This window comes from Alexandromys fortis, unplaced genomic scaffold (assembly GCF_014885135.2).
Source record: "Alexandromys fortis isolate MF-2015 unplaced genomic scaffold, M_Fortis_MF-2015_v1.1 scaffold_355, whole genome shotgun sequence".
Taxonomy (NCBI): Eukaryota; Metazoa; Chordata; class Mammalia; order Rodentia; family Cricetidae; genus Alexandromys; species Alexandromys fortis.
Window position 1 is genome coordinate 4,324 of NW_026068241.1, and position 25,160 is coordinate 29,483.

Here is a 25,160-nt window from a genome sequence, read left to right on the forward strand (position 1 = left end):
ATGAGAGACCCTGACTCAAAGAAGGTGCATGGAGTTCCTGAGGTACTCAAGGTTGTCTTCCAGCCTTCACATGCACGTGCTTACATATGTGCATATAAACGCACACATGCATATCTAAGCATACAATGTGCATGGACATGCAGACACACACATATAGATCTAAACCATGACATTATTCTTATCTACATTTTACTCATCTATTTTTTTATCTCTGTGTAATCATGTAAAGATGGCTAGGAAATATTCCAAGAAATTTTGACACTAATATTTTTATGGATGTAAGTATATTTCAGTGGTTATATTTCTTCTAGTCTAAACTTTTCTGTAATGCTTATATTTAAGAATGAAGTGGTATCATTTTTATGAAAACAGAGAGAGAGAGAGAGAGAGAGAGAGATTACTTTAAAAAGAAAAGAGTAGAGCAGAATCAGTGGCAGCAGCATCCGCTGGGACTGGTAACAGACAGATAATTGGGACACCTAAAGTTGACTCTGGATAAGGAGTTCCTGGGAACCTTCATTGGGCCAGTGTTTGCTTATCAGCAAATAAGAACAATATAAAGGATAAGTAAAATGAGCTCAAGTTTTTGTTCAGCATCAACATTAATTTGAGTGGCTAATTCTCATGTAAATTCAGAGGAAGTAGTCTTTTAAAAACAAATTTGTCACATTATCCAACAATTTTCTCAAGTATAACTAGATTTAATGAACAATTTTCTTTTCTCTTATAAGCTTTTATAGCTTAATCACATTACAAACTGCAGAGTTCACAATATCCTTGACATTCTCAAAATATTGAAAAAAAAGCAGTTTTATCTACATCAACAAAGAGATATAGTAGTGAGAATACAAGTACAAAACATCCTTCTGATACCAATATTTAAGTATGAATTAGAATATTAAATGTTGATAACTAATGACAGAAAAGAAGAAAAACTTGTATACCCAAAATCTGTGCTTCTAAATCTGAATTTGCTGATAATAATAATAATAAAATACAAGGCAAGAGATATAGATTATGGCTTGACCAGTATAGTGTCTGAGACTCTGGGAACAACCCCTACCATTGCAAAAAAAAAAAAAATCAATTAAAATGGTTCAAATTTAGATGTGCAGCAATTACAATGTTTTGGAAGACTTTTTTTTCATTCCAATGGTTTCAAAATTTAATTTGTTTATGTGTGTATTTTTTAACCTCAGAAGTCTCTTTTTTGAAAGTCTCAACAGCTTTTTGGTACCTTATTTAAAAGGAAATAGCAAAATATTAAGGTGAAAAAATACCTGACAGTGTTTGCTGGTAACTTTGTAGTTTGTGAAATATTATAAGCCTTGTATTTTCTGTCTGGTTTAATTATTTTTAAAGAATTATTTGGCTGTTTTTTTGCATTGTGTTAATCTTCTGAACCGAGAAGCTGCCAGAGGATATAATTTTCTATTAACTAAGAAAAATTTTTTTATTTAGTTCAACTATAAAGCAGTATTTCTCCCCATAAATTCCAGCATTGTCTCTGAACTTGATCCGTCTCCTGCTTTTATATTGCTGAACTATAGTTAAACAAATTCATCCTATTTATTTTGAAGATCATAAAATTAAGAATGGCATTTTCCATGAAAAGATGCTATGGCCATTTTGCTAACCCAACAGTTTATTCCAACTACATGCCCCTGAAATCAAATGTTTACGGTTTTGTGTGATATTTAAATCTTGTCACACTGAGAGTTTAAACAAACACTGTTATCACGTAAAAGGAACTTACCTTTGCAATTATTACTGACTGAGCTGGATAACAAACAGTTGCTCCTAATGAGGCCAATCCTAGTGGATAAGCAATCTTCTTAAACCTAGAACCTATGAAATTCAAACAAATCATTCACTCTAAATAGATACCACCAGAGACTTGATGTTATTACACTGTAATATATTCTTTGCCCCTCTTTAAGCTACCACCCTATGTTAAATTGCTCTGTAGTTAGTAATACCAATCAAGATGGTACCTAAAATGCCCTTAAGGTTCTCAATTCAATTAATGTCCCTTAACCATCATGTCCAATTTAAGAAAAATGTTCCGAACCTAATAATTATCTACACAAAGGGATTAGTAATTATCTTCATTTTTAAAAGATTGATTATTTTCATATCCTAAGAAACTTAAAATTATAATTATACTTTTTTCAAATATCTAACAAAGCATGATAGAATTAATCAACTACTGTGTTCATCAAAGCAGGTTAAAGTGAAATGGACTCTCTTCTATATGCCCTTTCTGATTAACACTTAGAAAGGTGAAGGACCCAACTAACCAATCAGCTAACGACCTCAAAAGGTACATAACTCCATGTCACTGAATCAGAATACTGAAGTAATACTAATTACAATTAGCTTGACATAATTAATGCATTTTTAAAAGTGCCTTAACCAAGCATCTAAGAGTCATTTTCATATCATTTTTTTGACAGTAAAATCTCTTTTTAAAAAATTCCAAAGAGAATCTTAGTAGGAACTCACTAGGTTCTCACTAGGAGCCTGTCAACTTGAAATTGCTCTGACTAACCCGGGTATAAGAATTTCTGTATCAAGCCCTGTCACACAGCTTTTATCTTAACCCCACACGCCACCTAAAGACTTCCATAGAACCATAGTAATGCTGTATAACAATGGGAAATAGAACATTCATAGCTGAAACTTAGACTTATAAGACCACTGCTTCAAAATAATATGCATCTTAAATATCTGTCTGGGTTTTTTGGACTCTGAAGAGATTAAGCAATTACATGTCACTTTTTCAACCAAAGTACTGGTAATTCTAACAGCTTTTTGGCCCCTTATTTAAAAGGGAAATATCAAAATATTAAGGTGAAAAAATATTTGGCAACGTTTTCTGGTAACTTTGCAGTTTGTGAAATGTTACAAGCCTTGTATTTTCTCTGTCTGGTTTAGTTATTTTTAAAGAAGCCTGTTATAGTCAGGTCAACAATAGACTGAGCTTAGCTAAGGTGGGTAGGAAGGATGCTTTCTGTGGAATAGGGAGAGAAAGTCTAGACTACCAACATATCCTAAACTGAATGGCAACTCTGCTTCTCCTTGGTATTTTTGTTTCATTCTTGATTTAACAATCCCAATATGTAAAAATTAGCATCTCTTAACTAATGAAAATTCCATGAACTATGGTGGTATATGGCAGGTTTTCTTTGATAAATTATTGAAAAAAATGGCATTCACTCTTTCCATACTTGTATATAAGGAACAATTCTGCAAAATGGAGTTTCATGTAGGTTCAAAATTCTACTTTTACAATTAAGAAAGAATACTTAGCACAGATACTAAGTAGCACTGTGCACTTAGAAATATGCAAATGGCTTTCTTTTAGATTCCTATCTTCAGTACAATAGGGTTATAAGAAAGAAATAGTTTTCTTGTTTTTACTGTACTATGACCTATATAAATAAGGTTTACATATGACCTATGGCCTATTACACATCGTACATTTCTCTGAGACAAAAGTTTCATGGTATTTACTCAAATAGTAAGCACAAAACATTCTGTATTTGCTATTCTCTCGTAATTTATAACATTTCAAATAAAATACACCTTCAGATCTAATGTGTTTATTTCACTATCAACAAGGTTTAGATTATTCTAGTGGTCACATAAAGAAATACTTTCTCTTACCAGAGGATTATTATTTTGTAATTAAGAAACTAAGCAATACATTGTAGACAAATTCCTAAAACTCAAGGAATAAGATATTGAAGTGAGTTGGAAGAAAAAAAAGCAAACACAATTATGCAGAGATAATCAGTTCTACTGACCTATATAGTACAGTGAGGCTACTATAGTTCCTAGTAACCTATTATATATTTTATGAATATAAAAGAGCTCAAGAGCACTCAATATAAAGAAATAATAATCTTATGGAAGACAGTGAAAATGATGATATGCATATGAAATAGAGTTGTAAATAGCATGCATAAAAGGAGTTAACACGGTAAACTCAAGACTGCTGCCATCAGCAGCTTCTGCTAGCATCTGCAAACTTCTCCTCTTGGAAGTCTGGAATTTTGGTAGATAGATACTATTTACATGACTAGCCCTCAATGAAATCTTGGTCACTCTTCTGCCTATAGTTGTCACTCAATACTCGGCTTTATTCATATTGTCTCAACTTGTTACTGAAGAAATTAAGTATATGTTTTATTAGTCACTGGGAAAAGACTGCTAGAAACTTATAACTTGTTTTTTTCTAAACTTTGTCCTATGTCATTTCCCCCTTTTAAATTTCATCCTATACCTCCCATTGCAATAGGTCTTGTCCATGTCCATAACTACATACTGAGCCCTGTGAGTCTTTGCAACTAGTCATCAAGACTGATTGCAATCTTATGAATCTGACAGTTCACATGAGAACTAGAGTCTGATGGAAAAATAGGTACAGATACCTTGTTTAAAAAGGTTTTAAAAATCAAATATATCAAGTCTCATAGTGAATAGTGAATAAGAGTGGTAGACTGAGTTATCCACATTTACAGACTCCATTCCCATCTGGTTAATATTAATTTCAACTACTTTGGTCAGGATAAAACCAAAAGTAAACCAGGTTTTATATGATATAGCATGTCCATGTCTTTCTCAAATCCTTAACAGAGCTTCCAATATGAGTAGTATGACTCTAAGAGAAGCAGTTTTGAGTGGATAGTGTATATCTTTATATTAACATACAATTCTCAAGAATTTTTTGGTAGTATAAATATCTTTAGATTAAAAAAAAAACAAAATTGCAATAACAAGGCAGCAAACAAGGGCAAATTACATTTTTACAGTTATACATTTTTAATATTTTGTTTAAAAAAGTAATATCTTTGTACATTTTAATATATAGTCTTATAACTAAAAATACTTCATATTTTCCTTTTGCAGTTGTACATTTCCCACATTCTTAACCTCAGGCAACTAACAATCTACTTTCTGTCACTCTAATCCTGTCCTTTTGAGAATGTCATACAAACAGAATCGGACATTCACTGCCTACTTTCAAATTCACAACCAATGTCATATGTACCAATAGCTCAAACTATTTTGATGCTAAGGGGTTTTCCTTGTAGGACTGTGCCACAGATTCCTTTATCCACTTGCCTATTTAAAGGATATTCAACTTGTTTCCAGATTTTATATGATTGACATTGCAATAAGCATTTATGCAGGGGTGTGTCGTTTCTTTAATATCTTAGTTATGGTTGCTATTGTGACAAAACACCATGACCAAAAACCAAGTTGAGCAGAAAAGATTTTATTTGGCTTACTCTTCCATATTGTTGTTCACTGCTGAAGGAAGTCATGACAGGAACTCAAACAGGGCAGGAAGCTAGAGGCAGGAGCTGATGCAGAGACCATGGAGGGCTACTGCTTACTGACTTGCTTCCCATGGCTTGCTCAGCCTGCTTTCTTTTTTTTTTTCTTTTTTTTTTTTTTTTTTTTGGTTTTTTCGAGACAGGGTTTCTCTGTGGCTTTGGAGCCTGTCCTGGAACTAGCTCTGTAGACCAGGCTGGGCTTGAACTCACAGAGATCCGCCTGCCTCTGCCTCCCGAGTGCTGGGATTAAAGGCATGTGCCACCATCGCCCAGCCTAGCCTGCTTTCTTGTAGAACCCAAGACCACCAGCCTAAGAGTGGCACCATCAGTGCACCATGGGCTGGGCCCTCTCTCATCAATCAGTAATTAAGAAAATGTCTTATGGCTGGATGCTATGGAGGCATTTTCACAGTTAAGGTTACCTCCTTGCAGATAACTCTAGCTTGTGTCAAGATGACACGAGACTGGGCAGCATATCTAGGGAAAGGAAATACTTGGGAATGTGATTCCTATGTTGCTTGATAAGTGTATGTTTAAATTTATGAGAAATCATCAATTCTTCAGAATTCCTATATCACTTTGCATTTTTCCCAGAAGAATAAAAGAATTTCAGTTGTTCATATACTTTACTACAGATAGTATGGTCAAGCTTATGGTATGGTAAAAAATGTAAACATTTTACACTAACCTAATCTGATATTATCCAATAAAAGTCATGAAGGTAAAAATCAGAACTAACGTAACAGAAAATATATAGTATAAACATACCTTTCCTTGCTGTGACCAAACCCGCCAGTCCCGAAGCTGTAATCACTCCCAGTTTAGGAAAAAAATCTTGAGGAGGATTCTTCAGATAGACATATGCATCTGAGGAGACCAGTTGAGAATGAGTAAGAGTGACTGACTGCAATTGGACATTCTATATAAGTGTAGTACAGAGCAGCTGGAGACTAGCATGTTACAGGAAGACAATATAATGTTAGTGAGCAGTTTAAATACTCTTCAGATAAGGTACACAAGAAATTGAAATGGACAGAAACAAATCACTTAGTATAATACTAAACTATAAAATCAAATTTACCTTCCATAGGTCATTTAATACTTGCCTTCTTTGTCACATAGATTATTCAATAAACTATAATGCTAGATGGTATAGCTTAAATAAAATAAATTCCTGACTGTGTATGTTTTACATACCTACAATTAACAGGCTTCTACTGTTACCTGTTTAAACACTGGTAGGATCCATCAAGAATTAACAATATCTTCTAAAGGAATTTTGCGATTAGACACTTCTTATCACTATCTCCCAATAACCTCACATTAGCCATTGATTAAAGATCATGATGAGAAGTGAAAATAGACAAAAACATATAAAGCATAATCAAAAGTATATATGCCTCAGTGTTTTAAATATAAAAATTGTTTCCAGATCTAAAAATATATTCTTCTATCATAGTTATTTGATGACAATCACATATATAACTATGCTCCTCAAGATTAATGAAAGTGTTTTAAATATAAAAATTGTTTCCAGATCTAAAAATATATTCTTCTATCATAGTTATTTGATGACAATCACATATATAACTATGCTCCTCAAGATTAATGAAGGATAGCTGGGTATATTGGTGCATATATTAATGCAGCACTTGAGATGATAAGACAGGAAGATAATGAGTTCCAGGTTAACCTAGGCTACACAGTAAGATGCTGTCCCAAAAATATTGATAGTTAATCCTTAGTGTATATTAAGTACTACTATTGCAAATAAAGTTCATTAAGTTTATTGTAGGTACCTAAAATTTTAGCTGATAATTCTTTCTGCTTTCCATACATGTTTAATTTTGCCAACACCTCTAAGCAAGGAATATTAGGAAGTTATGTCTGCTGCCAAATACCATTAAGGAGCTAAAACATCAAATACAATTACTTTCCAATATTAGGTGAAACATATCAAGATGAGTGATAGCTATGTCATTTCCCATCAATTGATAAAAAAGCATGATGAATTTAACAGATAATAACACTCATTTAAATGAATTAGCAAAGAGGGGATAAATCTTTACCTTATGCTTTATAAATATACAATGTGGACTTTCAGTTAAAAGTGACCTGAGTTTAAACCTGGGTATTGTCTCTGAATAACCTTGGGAAACTAATTAAACTTTCTAACCCTCCATTTCTAATCTGTAAGAAAAAACTCTATAGCTAGAACAGCAACACTCAGCAACCTAACAAGGCCTAGCATGTAATAAATTTCAAAATAAATAGTACATACTATTTATTTGTTATTATTACAAATAAAACCCAGAATCTATCTTCTACATCAGTATAATCATCACAATGGGTAATATACTATGTTTATATTCTTAAATTTTACACAGTATAACTTAAAACCATAATATGTTTCTATTTATAGAGGGTTTACTCACCTACCTTTACCAAATTGTACTGTATCCACTATCCCATTCTTCATAAAGATATAAACACCCTAAGCAAAAAAAGGAACAAAAGAGGATGTGAATTTTTGAAGTGGTTGATTGACACAATAGCTCCCAGTTTTGTGATGACATTTAGCTGTTGATTTAGTACTGCACTCAGATCTACAGCCAGATCTTCTGTTTGCCCACTGCTTACTAGATTATCCTTTCATCTCTTACTCTCATTTTACTTAACATAGTAATTCTGGTGTCTTGTTTTTCTCATAGAAGTGGGTAAAGTAATACCTTTAAAATAATCAGTGATATCACAGAACAGATACCAAACACTTTATAATGGCCTGAATAAAATGAATGAATCTTATATAAATCACAAAGGGAGGTCTATCTCAGCAANGCCCACTAAAGGGCTGGAGAGAGCCTGAGATGGCTTTAGCTCTAAAGCTGCAACATTCCATCACAATCACAGTTTTCTACTCAGTCAAGGTCAAAATGGGGAACTTTAGTTCACACGGTGTTGATGTACCATTAGCACTTAAGGTCCGTGTTTACACTGGGTTCCTTCTTGGTGAGGCCTGTTCTTCGGGTTTAGACAAACGGATAGTGACAGAACCCTAAAAAAAAAATCACACGTTCTACCTGTTGAACTTTCCACCGCCCCGACTCATACAAACCGTTGATCCTTTCTTTCGTTTTCTGCATACTTTTATCTTTTCCAGAATGTCAGTGTCATGTACTAGTAGCCACTTCTGGTTGGCTTCCTCCTTTTAATAATAAACACTGTAGTGTTCTCCACGTCTATTTAGGACATGACAGCGCATTTGTTTCCAGCACAGAAGAACCCGTGCCTGTACTTCAGTTTATTTACTCACTTACTGAAGGAACCCTGGTTGCTTCCATGCTTTGGTAATTCTGAACAAAGCTGTTAAGGCATCTTTGTGTGGTTTTCCGTAGATACATTTTCAAGTGCTTAAGTAAAAATTTGACATGTGAAATTTTTAGGCTTTATTGCAGTCATGTGTTCACTTTTTTCTCTTGATTTTACTTTAATTAGGCGTAAGTGTGTGCATATGAATGTGGGTTTGTGCAGTAGGAAGAGACGAGGAGGCAGAAACGTGCGTTCTAGAACGCGTGTTGTGTTACACATGTATGTATTCAAAATCATCTCCAGCTCTCGCCTGTTTCCCAGAGGTGCTCTTCAGAGGCAGTGAGTGTTCATGAAGCTGTTTACTGCCACCTCATGGTAAGATGGTTGAGAAGAACCGTTCACACATGAAAGTTCTGTGGATTTTTAAAACTTGATCATTTTTCAGTTCATTTTGTTCCAGAAAAAGGATGAACATATTATTCTATGTTTGATGCTTAAAAATCACTCCTTCTCAAAGAATTTCTATTTCTCTTCTTTTCTCTTCTCTTCCCTTCCCCTTCCTTCCTTCCTTCCTTCCTTCCTTCCTTCCTTCCTTCCTTCCTTCTTTCCTTCCCTCCTTCCTTCCTTCCCTCCCTTCTTTCTTTCTTTTTTTCTCCAGACAGGGTTTCTCAGTGTAGCCTTGGCTGTCCTGGAACTCACTCAGTAGCCCATGCTAACTTTGAGAACAACCTACTTCTTTCTCCAGACAGCTGGGATTAAAGGTGTGCACCACCACTTCCGGCTAGAGAATTTATTTTCTTATCTTTATATGACAGAGTGTGAGTGAATGTGTGGAACGTGTTCACAGAAATGCAGATGTCCACTGTCCTCCTGGAGCCTGAGTTACTGGCAGTTGTGAGTCACATGCTGTGGGTGCTGGGAACCTAACTCTAGTCCCGATTAGGACATGTGCTCTTAACCCCTGAGCCCTCTCCCCAGCCCGTTACTTCTTCGTACATGCTGGGTACTGACCTCATTTACTCACGGATCATAACCTGTCCCTCTGTTTGCTTTAAGTTTCCCCTCTCTAGTCACTCACTCCCCTCAGTCAGAGCATCCACTGCAGCACGAAACAGCATCACCAAGATCCACCCTTGCAGCCCTGTTCTTTCTTGTCAGCGCTCCCTTCTCCCCTTTGTGACAGAACTCTACACACGTTTCTAGATGTTTTTCTCTTTTTCTTTGCTTATCTAGATTCTGTTATCAACGCACAGACATATATGTACACACACACACACACACACATATATATACACACACATACATATGAACAACACTAAACAGACTCAGCAGTGCGTGTGTGCACGTGTGTGCTCATGATGTGTGTGCACATGTGTATGTACATCAATATTAAAGGGGTCATGAAGTTGAGAGGGAGTGGTGGGAAGGCAGGAGGAGTTGAAGGAGGGAGAAATTGGAGTAGAAATGATGTAAAAACAATACTCATATACTGATGTAAATATGGTGCTTATGCATGAAATTACCAAAAAATGATATAATAAATGCTAAAATCACACATGGGTTGACAATCAGGCTACATTTGTTGGTGAAGTAAAAACTGCGATTATTATTCTAGAATTAGAAAAACACTAGTATGACTATTACTAAGATCTTCACAGTAAAGATGTTGTCAACACACAGCTAAATGTATATGACGATGATAATAAAACATCAGTGTGCTATCAGCTTCCATCTCAGTCAACAATTTCAGCTGAGTCTAGTCTTCCAGCCGCACTTGTCAGGGTGTTAAAGATATAAATTAAGCTATTCTGGCTTCTTTAGCTCAGCCCATTTGTCCGATGAATGACACTGAGTGGCCTCAGGCAATACCACATGAATAGAAGAATCAGCTGTCTGAACTGTCATCACATCCCTAATTCTCAAAATAATGGGCCATTATACAATGCTTGATATTTTAAGCCACTAAGTTTCAAAGTGGTTTTTCTCTTTTAAAAATACATCTATGAATACCTGAAACAATTAATTAAAAACACTGCTATGAAACTACCAAAATAGACTTACCTTGCACCAGCCAACATAACGAACAGCTGTAGTACGGATTGATGCAAAGCCCATTTGTAAATAACCAGGCTGTTCTTCAACATATTTAGAATGGAGAGGTGGTGCAGTATATATGGGGAGCTGAGGATAGAATAAAGTTCATGTCAAAAACAAATAGCTGGGATGCCTTTTCCAGCATTGTGTCAAAACAGGAATCATCATTGGCCTTCCATCTAAAAACCAGCTAAAACTGTCTATAGAATCTACAAATATGATATGATAAACTGACCATAACAACTATTTATAAAGGCAAAATCAAGTGATGTCACATATAGTATGATCCAGTGGGTTGTTTTGTTGTGTTTTTTTTTTTTATATGACAGGGCCTCCCTATGTAGTCCAAGGTACTAAGCTTCAGTATATAGCTCAAGGTTCCTAGATAGCCTCAAACTCATGACTTTCTCACCTGTTTCCTGAGTCCTGGGATTACAGATGAGGATCACCATACCCAAAAGGCACATTACTTTCAATTTTTGCACTTTTAATTGAATTTTATTTAATTATGTGTACATATGTGTGCTCATGATTATGCACACATATGCTATAGTGTGCACATGGAGGTATACAGGAACTGGTTTTCTCAGTTCACTATGAGGATTCCAGGAATTGAATTTACGTCATTAAGCTTGGTGGCAAGAACCTTATCTTAGTTAGCATTTCTACTGCTGTGATGAAAACAACAAGACCAAAAGCAAGTAGGGGAGGAAAGGGTATATTTGGCTTACACTTCCACACTATATAGTCCATCATAGAGGAAGTCAGGGCAGGAATTCAAACAGGCAGGAACCTGGCAAAAGGAGCTGATGCATAGGCTATGGAGGAGTGCTGCTTACTGGCTTGCTCCCCCTGGCTTTCTCAGCCTGCTTTCTTATAGAACCCAGGACCACCAGCATGGTGATGGTACCATGCACCATGGGCTAGGCCCTCCCTCAAACACTAATTGAGAAAATGCCTTACAGCTGGATCTTATAAAAGCATTTTCTCAGTTGAAGTTCACTCCTTTAAGACAACTCTAGCTTGTGTCAAGTTGACATAGACTAGTCAGCACAGGTCTTTACCTGCTAAGTCATCTCACCAGCCCTTAATCCTAGCAAAATTTTAACTGTAAAAATCTGGAAACAATCCAAATAGTCAAAGGGGAATATACACAGTTAAATTAGATCATATCCACACAATGGACTATTGTAAATTAGGGCAAAATTTAAAAACTATAATCACTATAACCACAATGCTGGGCATCATGGTGTATGCCTTCAATCCCACTACTCAGGAGGCAGAGGCAGGCATATCTCCACAGGTCTCAGGCAAAATTAAACAATGCTGCTTGTTCCAAGCCAGTTGGAACTACATAGTGAGATCCTGTTGCAATTAAAATAAATAAAAATCAGTTACAACCACATATAAAGATAAGGATGAACTTCAAGAAAGTACTATTAAACCAAAAAGCTAAGATATAGAAAATTACATGCAAGCATGTCCCATAAATTCAAATGTATATAAACACCCAAATTGCTTAGCAAAACAGATAAGGTACCGTAAAGTGTTTTAGTTTTGTTTGTTTGTTTGTTTTTAAGGAACTAATTGAACTGGAGAAAAGGCTCAGCAGTTAAAAACAGTGGCTGCTTTTCCAGAGGACCTGAGTTCAACTCTCAACACCCATATGGCAGCTCACAATCACCTTTAACTCCCGTTCCAGGGAGGATCTGACACCCTCTCTGGCCTCTGTGGGCACAAAGCACACATGTGGTACACAGACAAGCACACAGGCAAAGCACCCATATTTACATTAAATAAAATTCAAGAGAAAAAATAAAATAAATAAAAAGGGAACAATACAAACTCAGTGGAATCATGGTTATAAGTCAATCTAAAGGGAGGAGAATACAGGACATTTTGCCTTTTCCTCTAAACTGAGTAGCAGCCACATGGTTATCCACTATGATTTCATATTACTGTTATTTATATCTTTCAAATGTCAAACACACTCTAACCAATATTTAATAAAAAAAACAAATGCAAATATAAAAATTATGAAAATAAACAAGAACTGATTTACTTAAAGAAATGATCTCATCCTCAGGGTGTAGCACTTTTCCATGGAGACTCAAGTTTCCAGAATAACAGAAAAGGAACTAGATGACTAATGGCTTTTGATCTGATCTACTAGGAACAAACATGAGAATAAAATGATAAGAGAGTAGATGTAAAAGATACCTATGTGATATGGTACATATGCTAACTCCCATTTGCCTTGCACATTATTCTTTTTCTATAATTAATTAGGTCTTTGCTACCTATACTAGGATTAAAGATCTTTTCTTTTCCCTTTCAAACTAAGGCTTGAATTTAAATTCATCACATACCTATGTGTACTTATGAGTGCCATAAATATATAATTTATATTAAAGATGATATAGATTAGTTACATATAGGTACAAATATAGATATCAGGTATATTATAGAGTGCCATCCCCACCCAGAAAAGAAATATAGATGTGGTGTGTTAATTTCTATGTTTTTCCATCATAAAGTTTTGGGATTTTGTTTTTTAAGGATAGAGCTGGAGAAATGGCTCAACAGCTGTTCTTCCAGAGAACCTGAGTTCAATTCCCAGCATCCACTTGGCAGCTCACAACCGCCTCTAACTCCTGTTCTAGGGAGAATCCCTGGCCCTCAAATGACAATAACGTAAGTTAAATTCATGACACTGAGGGATTTAGAATAGAAATTTCTAGGGATATTCATGGCTTTATCATTTGTTCTAGTGATCTACAAATTTCTTGGTTAAAAGATGTTTATCTCATAGCCCTGTAAAGTTTTCTATTGAAAAAAGATTTAATTAAGTTTACTAAATGGCACTCAGTAAAGCAAGAACACATTGATCCTTTTTAAAAAGATGTTTAACAAGAAAAGTTGAACCAAAAGTTTTTTGTTTAGCTAGAAACTTAACAAAAACATTAAAAGATGAGAACACCTCATTCAGTGTATTCGGATTTGGTTTTAGATTTAAACGGAGGTACTGTTCACATTACACGATAAAGGTGCACTGACATTCTGTGCACACATCACATTTTCATCCTTTTGACATTTTACATTCCTAAAAATTAGATCCTGACTTTTAAAAACATTTCCTAACATATAGCTAGCAACCAGCCTTGTTTAATAAATAAATGAATTATTTTCAATTAGAATGTACTTGGAAATTCTGTATGTACTAGTTTCGATGTTCAAAACTATGAGTCCTTTCAGAGAAGGTGGCTGCCTAGAAACTGCTGCCCTGTGACCTGGTGAAGGAGAGGAGTCAAAATAAGAAAAGGGAGATTAAAATTCTCAAGAAATAAAGAAAATAAGAGCATCAGAAATTCTCAAAGTGACTTGCTATTTAGTTTTCTCTCAACTTAACACACGCTAGAGTCATCTGAGAAGAGAGAACCTCAGTTGAGAATATGCCTTCGTTAGAATGGATTGTAGGCAAGTCTGAGGGCATTATCTTGAGTAATGATTGATGTAGAAGGATCCAGTCCACTGTGGGTGGTGCCACCTCTGGGCAGGTGGTCCTATGTGGTCTAAGAAAGCAAGCTGAGCAAGCCACGAGGAGCATGACAGTATCATTCTTCCATGGCCTCTACTTCAGTTCCTGCCTTGGGTTTCTGCTCTGACTTTCCTTCATGATAAGCTGTAAGATGTAAAGATAAAATAAACCCTTTCCTTCTCAAGTTGCTTCTGTTTGTTGTGTTTATCATAGCCATAGAGAAAGCAAAATAAAACAGGCAGTGGGAAGGTACCTGAAAAGCAAGGAGAAAACAAGACTCATATTAGAGAAGCCAAGCTGAACAGAGCTCCATCTGCATGACTCACTATTGGAGGATGGGAAGCAAAGGATGCCTTCAAAACGTAAGCCAGGCAATCCTGGTGAAAGAGACAGAATGCCCTACTTGTAGGATAATCCCCAAACCATAACAAGCCTCAGCACCAGTTCTAAGTTTTGATGAGAGAGTAATTCCTTCAGTGGACAAGGCGGCAGGAGAGATTCCCACAAGTCACTCTAAGGGCAGGAGTTAGGCACTCTAGTGATAAAGAATTCATTATTTAAAACTGAGCTACCTGGAGGCCTGAGAAAAGGGGCAACGATAAGTCAGGGAGCTTAAATTTCATCTGTCCCAGCCCTAGGATAAGAGAGGGCCGTGGGAAACACTTATACAGAGGAAGTGATAGGACCAGACATCTACAGGCAGAAGAGTGAAGGTGGCATGAGGCTCATGGGACCATAGCTCCTCAACTGAGAATAGCACTGGCGTTTGATAGCTCTGGGCCTATGCTCGGTATGTGAATCCATCTCCAGAACCACCACCTATCAACCCTGCTCTGTTATAGACATCAAGAACTGTGAAGCTCTGGTGATTTACATGATACCCTCATCTGCATCCATCCAGCAGAGTAATTAATACTCAGAAGATCTTCAAAGTACAAAAGCAAATAGCAGTAATTTGGTTGCTTCTCATAACCCCAACCTAATTGGAAAACACCACATATCTAGAAGATGAGCCACCACAGAGGGTACGAGCTGAGTAGTATGGGGCAGGTAAAAACCTGTCCAGCATACAGACTGCAAAGGGAAATGCGGACAGCAGAGCCCCTGTAATACAAGTGAAGGCATATGTGGCAGACATCAGACTCTTTTCTAATAAAGGCTCAAAGCCAGCAGAAGTCACGGACAAGACAAGAGTTCTCAAACTCAAGTGCCTCTCCCCATCATGAATATAACCAGGAGTATCCAATTTGAAGGAGCCTAAAACAAGCTGTTCCAACATTTAAATGTTATTTTCCCATGTGCTTCCCATTTTCTAAGACCCCATTCATTTTTCAGTCTTCTCTCATATATTACATCCTGACAAGTTTCCCCTCCCTCCCCTCCCCCAGCTTCTCCCCCCCCACCTCCCTTCTCCTCCAGATATACTCCATCTCTCCTCAGAAAAAGACGAACATTCCAAGGACATCACTCAAACACACCATAGCATGCTACAATAAGACCAGGCACCAGGCTCATACCGTCACATCTAGGGTCTACGAGACAACCCAGTAGGGGGAAAGGGGTCACACCAGCAGACAAAACAGTCGGATACAGCCTAAGCTCCCACTGTTAGGAATCCCACAAGAGCACCAAGCTACTTACTCGTAACATATATGCAGTAGCCCTAGGATCTCGGATCTCTGCAACCCCCATGAGTCTGAGTCAACTGATTCTGTGGACCATGTTCTCATGGTGTCCCTGACCCCTCTGCTTTCTCCTATCTGATCCTTCCTCCACAGGACATCCTGAGCTCTACCTATGCTTGGGCTGTGGGACTCTAAATTTGTCCCTATCTGTTGCTGGATAAAGTCTCTCTGGTCTCTGTGATGACAATTTTGTTAGGATCTGGTCCCAGAACACTGTTCAGGCAAGACAAACTGTAAGTAGAAGGTTTTGTGGCTGAAGACCCCATTATTAATGGCTTGCTACTAAGAAACATATCACCATTTTTGAAGTTACAATTTTTTGTTTCTACTAAATATATTATATATTTTAGATATCTCATAGCTATTTCTTTATACTTACAAAATATATAATATCTATTATGATAGATGTAGCAAAACACCTTCATAGTGTTTCTATTATCCCTATATCATTCAAAATTCACAAACTTTGGTATGTCAATTACCTGTTCTGGTCTTATTAGCTGCTTTTTGGGTTCCTCTTCTTTGGCCAGATGTACATTTACAGATGCATATATCAGACCTGCGGGCATAGTTGTCAACTTTCCCATCTGAAAAAGACATATCAAAAAGACCACTGTAAGTAAAAAGATCCTCTGTTTCTAAGTCCTGATAAGTATTGGGGGAATCTTGGGAGATATATTAAACATTCAACTATTTCAAATTACTTTATACATTTACATAAACCCCTTGTGCTGCCCTAACTCTTGTAGAGTACAAAAATCTTACTGTCTTCTGCCAAGTCTAATTTTAAATGAACATATATTTCTAGAAGTGGTAACATCACTTGCCGAGCATGCGCAAAGCCCTAGAGTGTATTTGATACTGCAGAAATCTACTGCAGCAGGTAGTGCATGCTGGTAATATTAGCACTCAGGAGGTAGAGGAGAAAAATCTGAAGTTCAACAGTGATTCTTGGCTACGTAACAAGTTTAAGGCCAGCCTGGGCAACATGAAACTGTCTCGCAAACCTCAACTGACTGCCTGATAAGATGGCTCAACAGGTAAAAGCACTTACAAGTCTGAGAACTGAGTGAAATTCCTGATACTCATATAAAAAGCCAGCTGCAGCAGCACACACCTGAAATACCAGGGAAAATGGAAGATAGAAACTGGAAGATCTCCCAGAAGCTCTTGAACCAGTTAATTTGGAGTATGTCATGCCTCAGAAAGAAAGAGAAATCCTGCCTGGAAAAGTTGAGAGTTGTCATCCTCTGACCTCCACAACCATAGCATAGCACATGGATGACTGCACTAACAGACACACATATCACACAGGCACGTATGCAATCAAAAATAAAAGCGCAGATGAGATGACTCAGCTAGTAAGGGTGCTTGCCGTCAAGCCTGACCACCAGCATTCAATTCCCCAAGGCCCAGATAAGAAAAGAGCCACTTCCACAGACGAGTTGTCCTCTGACCTCCACATGAACACAGTGACACATGTTCACTCTGGCGCATGCAAAATAAATAAATGAAATATAACTCAAAAACATGGAAGATTTGGGGCTATTCTATTAATATTATGCTTTCCAGAATCATCTACTTTCTTGAAAATTTTATATGCCTTTAACTGTGTGTCAAGCCTATACAACTAGGAAGGAGAACAAGAAAGGGTAAAACCAGACAGCATGGAAGAACAAAAGTGCGCAAAAGCACAACAGTGACTTAAAAGAGCAAAAGAAACTGGGTACAGGACAGAAGCGGGGGTCAGGGCAGGGTAGTGGAAAAGATGAAAGGAGAAGACAATCTACTGAAACACATGTAGTTTGGAAATGCCATGGTATCTAATACCCTGTATGGAAATGTAAATGCAATTTTAAAACAAAGAAATATTGGGGCTAGAAAGATGTGTCTCAATGGTTAAGAGCACATACTGCTCTTGTAGAGGATCCAAGTTCAGTTCTCGGCACCCACCTGGCAGTTTACAACTTCCTGTGACTCAGCTCCATGGTATTCAATGCCTTAGGCCTCCTTTTAACACCTGCACTGACACACAACACCCACACATTCACATAATTTAAATTGTGCTTCACTAAAATTTTTAAATAAAGAATCAAAATATCACTCACTCCAAGGAGGCTGCAAAACTAGTTTTTACTTCAAAGCATCGCAGTAAATAATATATATAGTATAATTTTTTAAAAATAAAAAGATTATTAGTTATTTTAATATGAGAGAAAATTCACAAATATAATTTATTTGAATTCTTTGTTTTTAGCATATCTTTTGGAAATAAAACATTTTTAGTAAGACATTAGTGTCTGGCTGCAAAGTGGCTCAGTGGATAAAGCACTTTCCATACAAATAAGAAAACTGAAGTATGGACCCCTGTCATGGACTTTAAATAGCTGAAGAGCCTGGAAGTCAGCATATAATGCCAGCACTCAGGAAATAGACGCCGGACTCCTAGAGACAAGCTGCCTAAATGGATTAGCTAAAATAGTGAGTTCCAGCGCTCTGGGTTCGGTAAGAGATCCCACCTCACTGAATTAAACATGGAAAGTGATCAAGGAGGATAAGTGATATCAACCCCTGGCCTATACATACACACATACAAGCAAGTGCTCTCACATATGTGTGCACTCACATACAAATAAACATGCATACACACACCACACAGTCACAGGATATTTAATGCCACTACTTCTAAGTGGCAAACAGTTATAATCCCAGCACTAGGGAAGCCAAGGCAGGAAGGCAAGTTCTAAATCAGATCTGGCTTCACAAGAACTTTCAGATACATGTGTCTTGATAATTCTGCTGTTGTTCCTAGATACACAATGTATTCATGATTAACCAGATCATTAATGATTACAGTACAAAAATTCAAAATTATTAGAACTGATGCCATAAAGCATGCTTACCTATGAACTTAAGGAATTTTGATACTAAAACCCTAAGATGATTATGTGAAATAGGTCAAGTCTTATAGTATTTAAAAACTATTTTTTCCCAAGATAGTAATCCCTAGATAAAAAAAAAAACACCTTTGAAGTATTATAACATATGGACAATCTTAGAGTAGTTACATTACTTCATGCAATACAGTAATATCATCTAGACTTTAAAATAAATTCACATGAATTGATTGGTAATTAAGATCTAATACAAAAACAAATTAGCATACTTTATCCTTTTTAAGTACGAGTTAAAACAATGAAATAGATGTTACTCCATCCATAAAAAGGAGTGGTTGATGGCACCGCATGCTGAAACAGATAAACAAGGGTTGGCAAACTACAATGTTGGGCCAATTCTGGACTGAGTTCTGAGCTAAAATAATGATTGTAAAGCATACTTTAAGGTTTCTAAATGTGACTACAGACTTCACATATTCCACAGAGCCAAAAGTATTATCTGACCCTTAACAGAAATACTACAAAAACATTGTCAATTCCTGATTTAAAAACAAATAAAAACAAACAAAATTATTTTTAAGTACCAGAGGAATTTAAGAATACTATAAAATTATAAGGTAAGGCTGTCAATTAATCAAGTAGCATTAAAATTAGGAAGAAGTGCTCTGGATTTAACAAGAATGAAAGAACTTGAGCTAAAACTATTTCTAACCGCAAAAGTAACAATTTGTCAAGGGCAAATTATAAATGATTTTTTAAAAACCAATGAGAATTAAAATTGGTTCCTCCCAAAGGAGAGCAGGCCTTAGGAAGTGCGCTCTGTAACATAAAGATTATAAATAGCAAAGATAAACAGCACATAACTTTCTCATCCCAGTACAACTCATCCCTTACCAGCATTTTCATAATGAAAATAATTGATTCTTGTTATTTGTGACTGCTCTGCTCTATAAAGTAGCTGGGAACCACAGTTCCTGGGGAAAACCCAGGGTTAGCTTCCCGTGATTCACTGGTTTAATTTTCATCAATATATAACCTCGTTTCACATTCATTTCTAATTTAAGACATTTTGTTTAATATATTTTATTGATTCATTAACGCTGACCTCATGGCCAACAGCACTGTAACTCATGCTTGGACAAAGCTAATCAACATCCAAGGAAGTGGAGGAGGGAGCAGGAAAAGCAGAAGGATGAGGAAGAGGCAAACATTGTCACACAGACACTGTAATGAAATTCTACTCAGGTTACAAGTCTCAGTTTACTAACAGGAGAGACAATATGTAATTCAACAGTTTATGCCAATGAGTATTAATAATATAGCTATGCACAAACGACTTCAGGACACAAATGATTATAGGAACCACCAACCTAGCCAAGCCCTTCTCATCATTTGGTAAAGTAGTAAAAAGACAGCAGATTTCAGAATCAAATTTGAATGTAAATTAAGGTTCTACTTTTTATTCACGATGTGGCTCTGAGAAAGTGAATTCATGTGTCAATGTCCATATGTCTAATGTCACCTATCACAAAGGTATTAACACAGACAAAAGGTTCAGTATATATTAGCTGTTACTACCACTATCATCATCATGGCTGTCATCTTTAAGCTCTCCTAGCCCATGGCCACGACTCTATAGTCTCATCTTAACTCCAGCCAAGTGTAATTGCCTCTGTCAAGTCAAGATAATTTTATTGTCAATCAGATCACCATCCTGCATCAAGAAAATAAATTGGCTTCCTCTTTCCTAACACACTGCTTAAAACCATTTTTTACCTTTCATGTTCTCTGTAATCTATCTCCAATCTATACAGGTAGTCTTCTTTCTCCCCAACTCTTATCCTGAGCTTTTTATTTCATCTGTCACTGGCATGACCATTTACTCCCCAAGTAGACTATTAACTCTTTAAGGTCAGAGGTAGAATATATACTTATTTTCTCTGCCAGTGATGACAGCTTTAACTAGATAGATATGGAGATTCAATAGAAAAGATGTGGGCCCAAAAAATTTGTGAATTAATTGTTTATCACTTACTTTTGATTGCTTCTCAGCCTTTCAGCTAAAATCAAGGGATCATTCAATCCTAAAAAAAATTGCTCATGAAATCCACCACGACATTTTAAAATGTCAGATCTAATAGCAGCAGCAAATGCTGTGGGCAGGTTAGAATAGCTTCACTGCTGGATAAAACTGAAGCTGGCCTACATTATATAATCTGTTCTCACAGAATTACAACCACAATATTTAGCCTTTTGATCAATATAATTTTCTACTTGCTCAAAGAAAGAGAAATCATATATTAGACACCTGTGGTAACATGCCTCAGCAGCTGCTTGGCACCCTGGAATATAGCTATGCAACAAGTACCACATGCAAACAGCTAGCTGGCCTTTCAAATTGAGATTTGCAAAATTCAATTGTGCTTGCAATATTGCAGGTATAAAATGCTTTTAAAAATTTGGCTCAGGAACTGAGTGTGTCTATTTCCAGTACCTAATGAGCTGTGACAAGTTGAGATTAGTCATCAAAATACAGGCCAGCCATTAGCAGCATAATAGAATTTTGGGTTTTCCAGTGCCCTGGGGCTAGTTCACTTGTGAACATCTAAAAGGCAAAGGTAAAAATGGTATCACTGAAGGAACATGGGGCTGTGGAATAGAAAAATTGGGTTCTAGCCTCAGCTCAGCAACTAGTTCACTATGTGACATTTTGTGTACACTATGCTTCAGCTTCCCCACTTTTGAAAGGAAGTTGAACTACAAATCATCCAGAGTTTCTTCTAATTATGACAATGTATGATGGTAAATGACAGTGATAATTTGTAAGAATATGATTTTGTAACAAATAAGCTATTGTCACCTTTTTCCTCAGAAAAGGAAAGTCACCAGAAGTAATTGCTTTATATTTAGTGATGTTGCACTGATTATATCATAAAGTTTTACTCACATCAAACATTGTGAATATGGAAACTACAGGGAAATTCTAATAATTTAGAAATAAAGGTTACTATTAGAAGAAGTGCCCTAGCAGCAGGGAGAGGAGTAAGCAAAGAAGACTCAGAGAGAGGAGAATTCAAGGGAAGGAAAGGGGACGGAGATATGAGAGGGGGAAGCAGAAAGAAGACTCAGAGAGAGAGAGAGAGAGAGAGAGAGAGAGAGAATACAAGGGAATAGCAGAAAAGGAAAGGGGATAGAGATATGAGGGAAAAGAGAATCAACTAGAACACACTATTTCCAAAGACATTATAATATTTAATACTTTGTATATTAATTTTAAAAATTAAATTAAGGGCTGGAGTGATGGCTCAGTGGTCAAGAACATTGGCTGTTCTTCCAGAGAACCAGAGTTCAATTCCCAGCACAGATATGGTAGCTTACTGCCATCTCTAGCTCCAGTTGCATGTTCTCTTCTGGCCTCTGTGGGCATCATACACACAAGTGGTGTAGATAAATACACAGAAGCAAAATACCCATACACATGAAATAAAGAATGCTAATATTAAATACACATAATTAAGAACTAGTGCCCCCAAATTAATTTGAATACTTCATTCTGAAGTTCTACTTTCTTCTTTCTTTTTCAATTACCCATACTTATTTTGTGTGTGTTCTGGGATGGATACCTGCCATTCACAAATGTGAAGGTCAGAGTATAACTTGAGGAAGTTTGTTCTTTCCTTCTGCCATGTAAGCCCTGGGGTTCAAACTCAGATCTGCAAGTATGGAGGGCAAGTACCTTAAACACAAAGCCATCTTGCTAGACCGTCTATTTTCTCTGTTGACAGGGATAGTAGAATGGGTATGGTAAGAAAAGGTATTACTAAACATGATAGATGCAGTAGAAATAATCATCATTATTTGATCAGCAACTTAAAAGTTCTGAAAACTTCAGATATAGAAATAGCATCTACTCACAGCACGACTATGCTCAGTCCCAGATCTGTTCTTAAGCAAATAAGAAAAACCAGTTAGTCATGTCTTATTTATAAAAAGAAGTGTTTAGGGCAGATACTTAGGGCTGTCATCACAGGTGCTATTTATGCTATGATCAATTAAAATTAATTTAAAAGTTAGGTCTTCTATACCACTAAGTCACATTTCAAGGCCTCAGTAGATAGATGTGTCTCTGGTGCTAATCTACGGGGTAGCACAGACTTAGTCTCTGTTATTGAAGAAAGTTTTATTAAACAGTGTTACTTTGGAGTTGCAACATTTAATAACTTGTGATTCTTTCAAAAAGAAGAGATTAAACTATTATCATATCATTTTTAATTCTGTATCTATCCATTCAGGGCATATATATGTTGCCTTGAAAGTTAGTCATGGTCACTGTGGAGAAATACAATGGTGTCATTCTTTCAAGAAGGATAAAGGGAAATATTAAAAATGAGAAATGTTACCCTCATATGGGATGGGTTTTCCTGAAAGATGGCCTAACTCTATAATTCAGTGAATGGTGGTCGTAAAAACATGCATATATTTGATTTACATTTTTCTCAGTCTTAAACAAAACACAGACGCTATTCTTGTGACATAAACACAGAAAACAATTGTCTCCTCTTCCCCAGCACTGTCTCTGAGGAAACATGCCATCCATTATTTTCCTAGCTTTGTGTCTCCTTTAGCATTCCTTCAAAATTCTGACTAAATTGTGGATCACTGCCCCAGAAAATGTCATTTTTGAAAACAGATCACCGTTTTTATTTTAACTTGGGGGTGGGGCAAGGGGGTAGTTCAGGCACCACAGTGCACACACTGTGGTCAGGGGACAAATTTGAAGTCTGTTCTCTCCTACCTATGTGGGATCTGGGATGGAACCCAGGTCAGCAGACTTGTTCTACAAGTTCTTTAACCAGATGAATTAATTCACAGACCCAAGAACTGCTAGATAAGGACTCACAATGAAGGTTCCCATAACCCTTTAATTAGATGTGGTTCCTCATGCTACTTTGAACCTCACCATTTTCATCTTACATTGAAGCAAATAAATCTAAGAGACTTTATAGCCAATTTATCTCTGGGTTTGTACCAGGTACATAAGCATAGTGTTTAATGGTAATTATTCACTATTACCTTAAATTTTAAAAAAAATATTTTATAAAACATGTGAATATCAATTTTGTATTTCCAGCCTAATAATGTTATGAGGACATATAATCAAGTAAAATCCCAAATATCTGAAATAAGAAAGGAGAAAATCATATTCTTCAGAAATAAATATTTTCCTTTACTCATATATGACTTTAGTAATACATTTGTTTAATTTAAAAAAAAATCAAGCAGTGCAATTTAAAGAAGATTCATTTTACTGTTCAGACACTTTGGAAAACATCTTCTCCACAAATCACATTTAACCTAAGCATTAAAAAACAATAGTAGCAAATAGAGACATAGGACACATATGTGAAAGTAAAATATTCAGAAGATATCAGCTATCTAAAACCTTTAGTGAAGTCCTAAAATCATGAGGAGTGATGCAGGAGGGACTTCTATCTATCTGTTGCTTTCATTGGTTAATTAATAAAGAAAACTGCTTGGCCTGATAGGCCAGCCCTTAGGTGGGTGGAGTAGACAGAACAGAATGCTGGGAGAAAGAAAGCAGAGTCAGGCAGACTCCATGCTTCTCCTATCCAAGACTGATAGTGGTTAGAATCTTCCTGGTAAGCCATCACTTCGTGGTGCTACGCAGATTATTAGAAATGGGTTAATCATGATGTGAGAGTTAAAGAGGCTAGAGCTAATGGGCCAGGCAGTGTTTAAATGAATACAATTTGTGTGTTGCTATTTCGGGTGTAAAGCTAGCCGTGCGGGAGCAGGTCTGACAAAAAAGCCCACTGCTCCTTTAACAAATGTAAGTCTGGTCTGCAGGCATGGCTCAGTGGTTTAGAGTCCTGCTCTTTCAGAGACCAGAGTTCAGTTCCTAGCACCCACTTTAGGCAGCTCAAACTGGCCTATACTTCTAGCTTCACAGAATTGGATACCTTCTTCTACTCTCCATGGACACCCCACACACACACACACACACAAAAGTTGCACACACACATTTTTTTTAATTTCTGACAATTTAAAACTTGATAATGTTAGATATTTCTGTATTTATTTTTAAAATCTAGTCTGTCTTTAATACAGATTTATGTCAAGGCTAAAAAGTACAAAATAAAAATTGGTATCTCACCCCAATTATAAAAATCCAGTTTGAGAACTAGTAAGATTCACCTACTTCAAAATTGCTCATGTTCTAATGCAAAGGTAGCAATGTAAAATGAGAACTAATTCTTATCTCTAAAACAAA

General features: G+C 36.4%; 1 protein-coding gene across 1 annotated transcript in view; it reads right to left on the minus strand.

Moving 5' to 3' along the window:
• Positions 1–1,720: 1,720 nt before the first annotated feature.
• LOC126493976 (MICOS complex subunit Mic27-like) overlaps positions 1,721–25,160 on the minus strand; it is a 34,333-nt gene continuing 10,893 nt past the window's right edge. The window contains exons 2-6 of the mRNA XM_050131110.1: positions 16,454–16,558; positions 10,716–10,835; positions 7,785–7,839; positions 6,114–6,212; positions 1,721–1,848 (exon numbers count right to left, since the gene is read on the minus strand). Of these exons, the coding sequence (XP_049987067.1) occupies positions 1,721–1,848; positions 6,114–6,212; positions 7,785–7,839; positions 10,716–10,835; positions 16,454–16,558 (507 nt within the window). The remainder of the gene's footprint in view (positions 1,849–6,113; positions 6,213–7,784; positions 7,840–10,715; positions 10,836–16,453; positions 16,559–25,160) is intronic.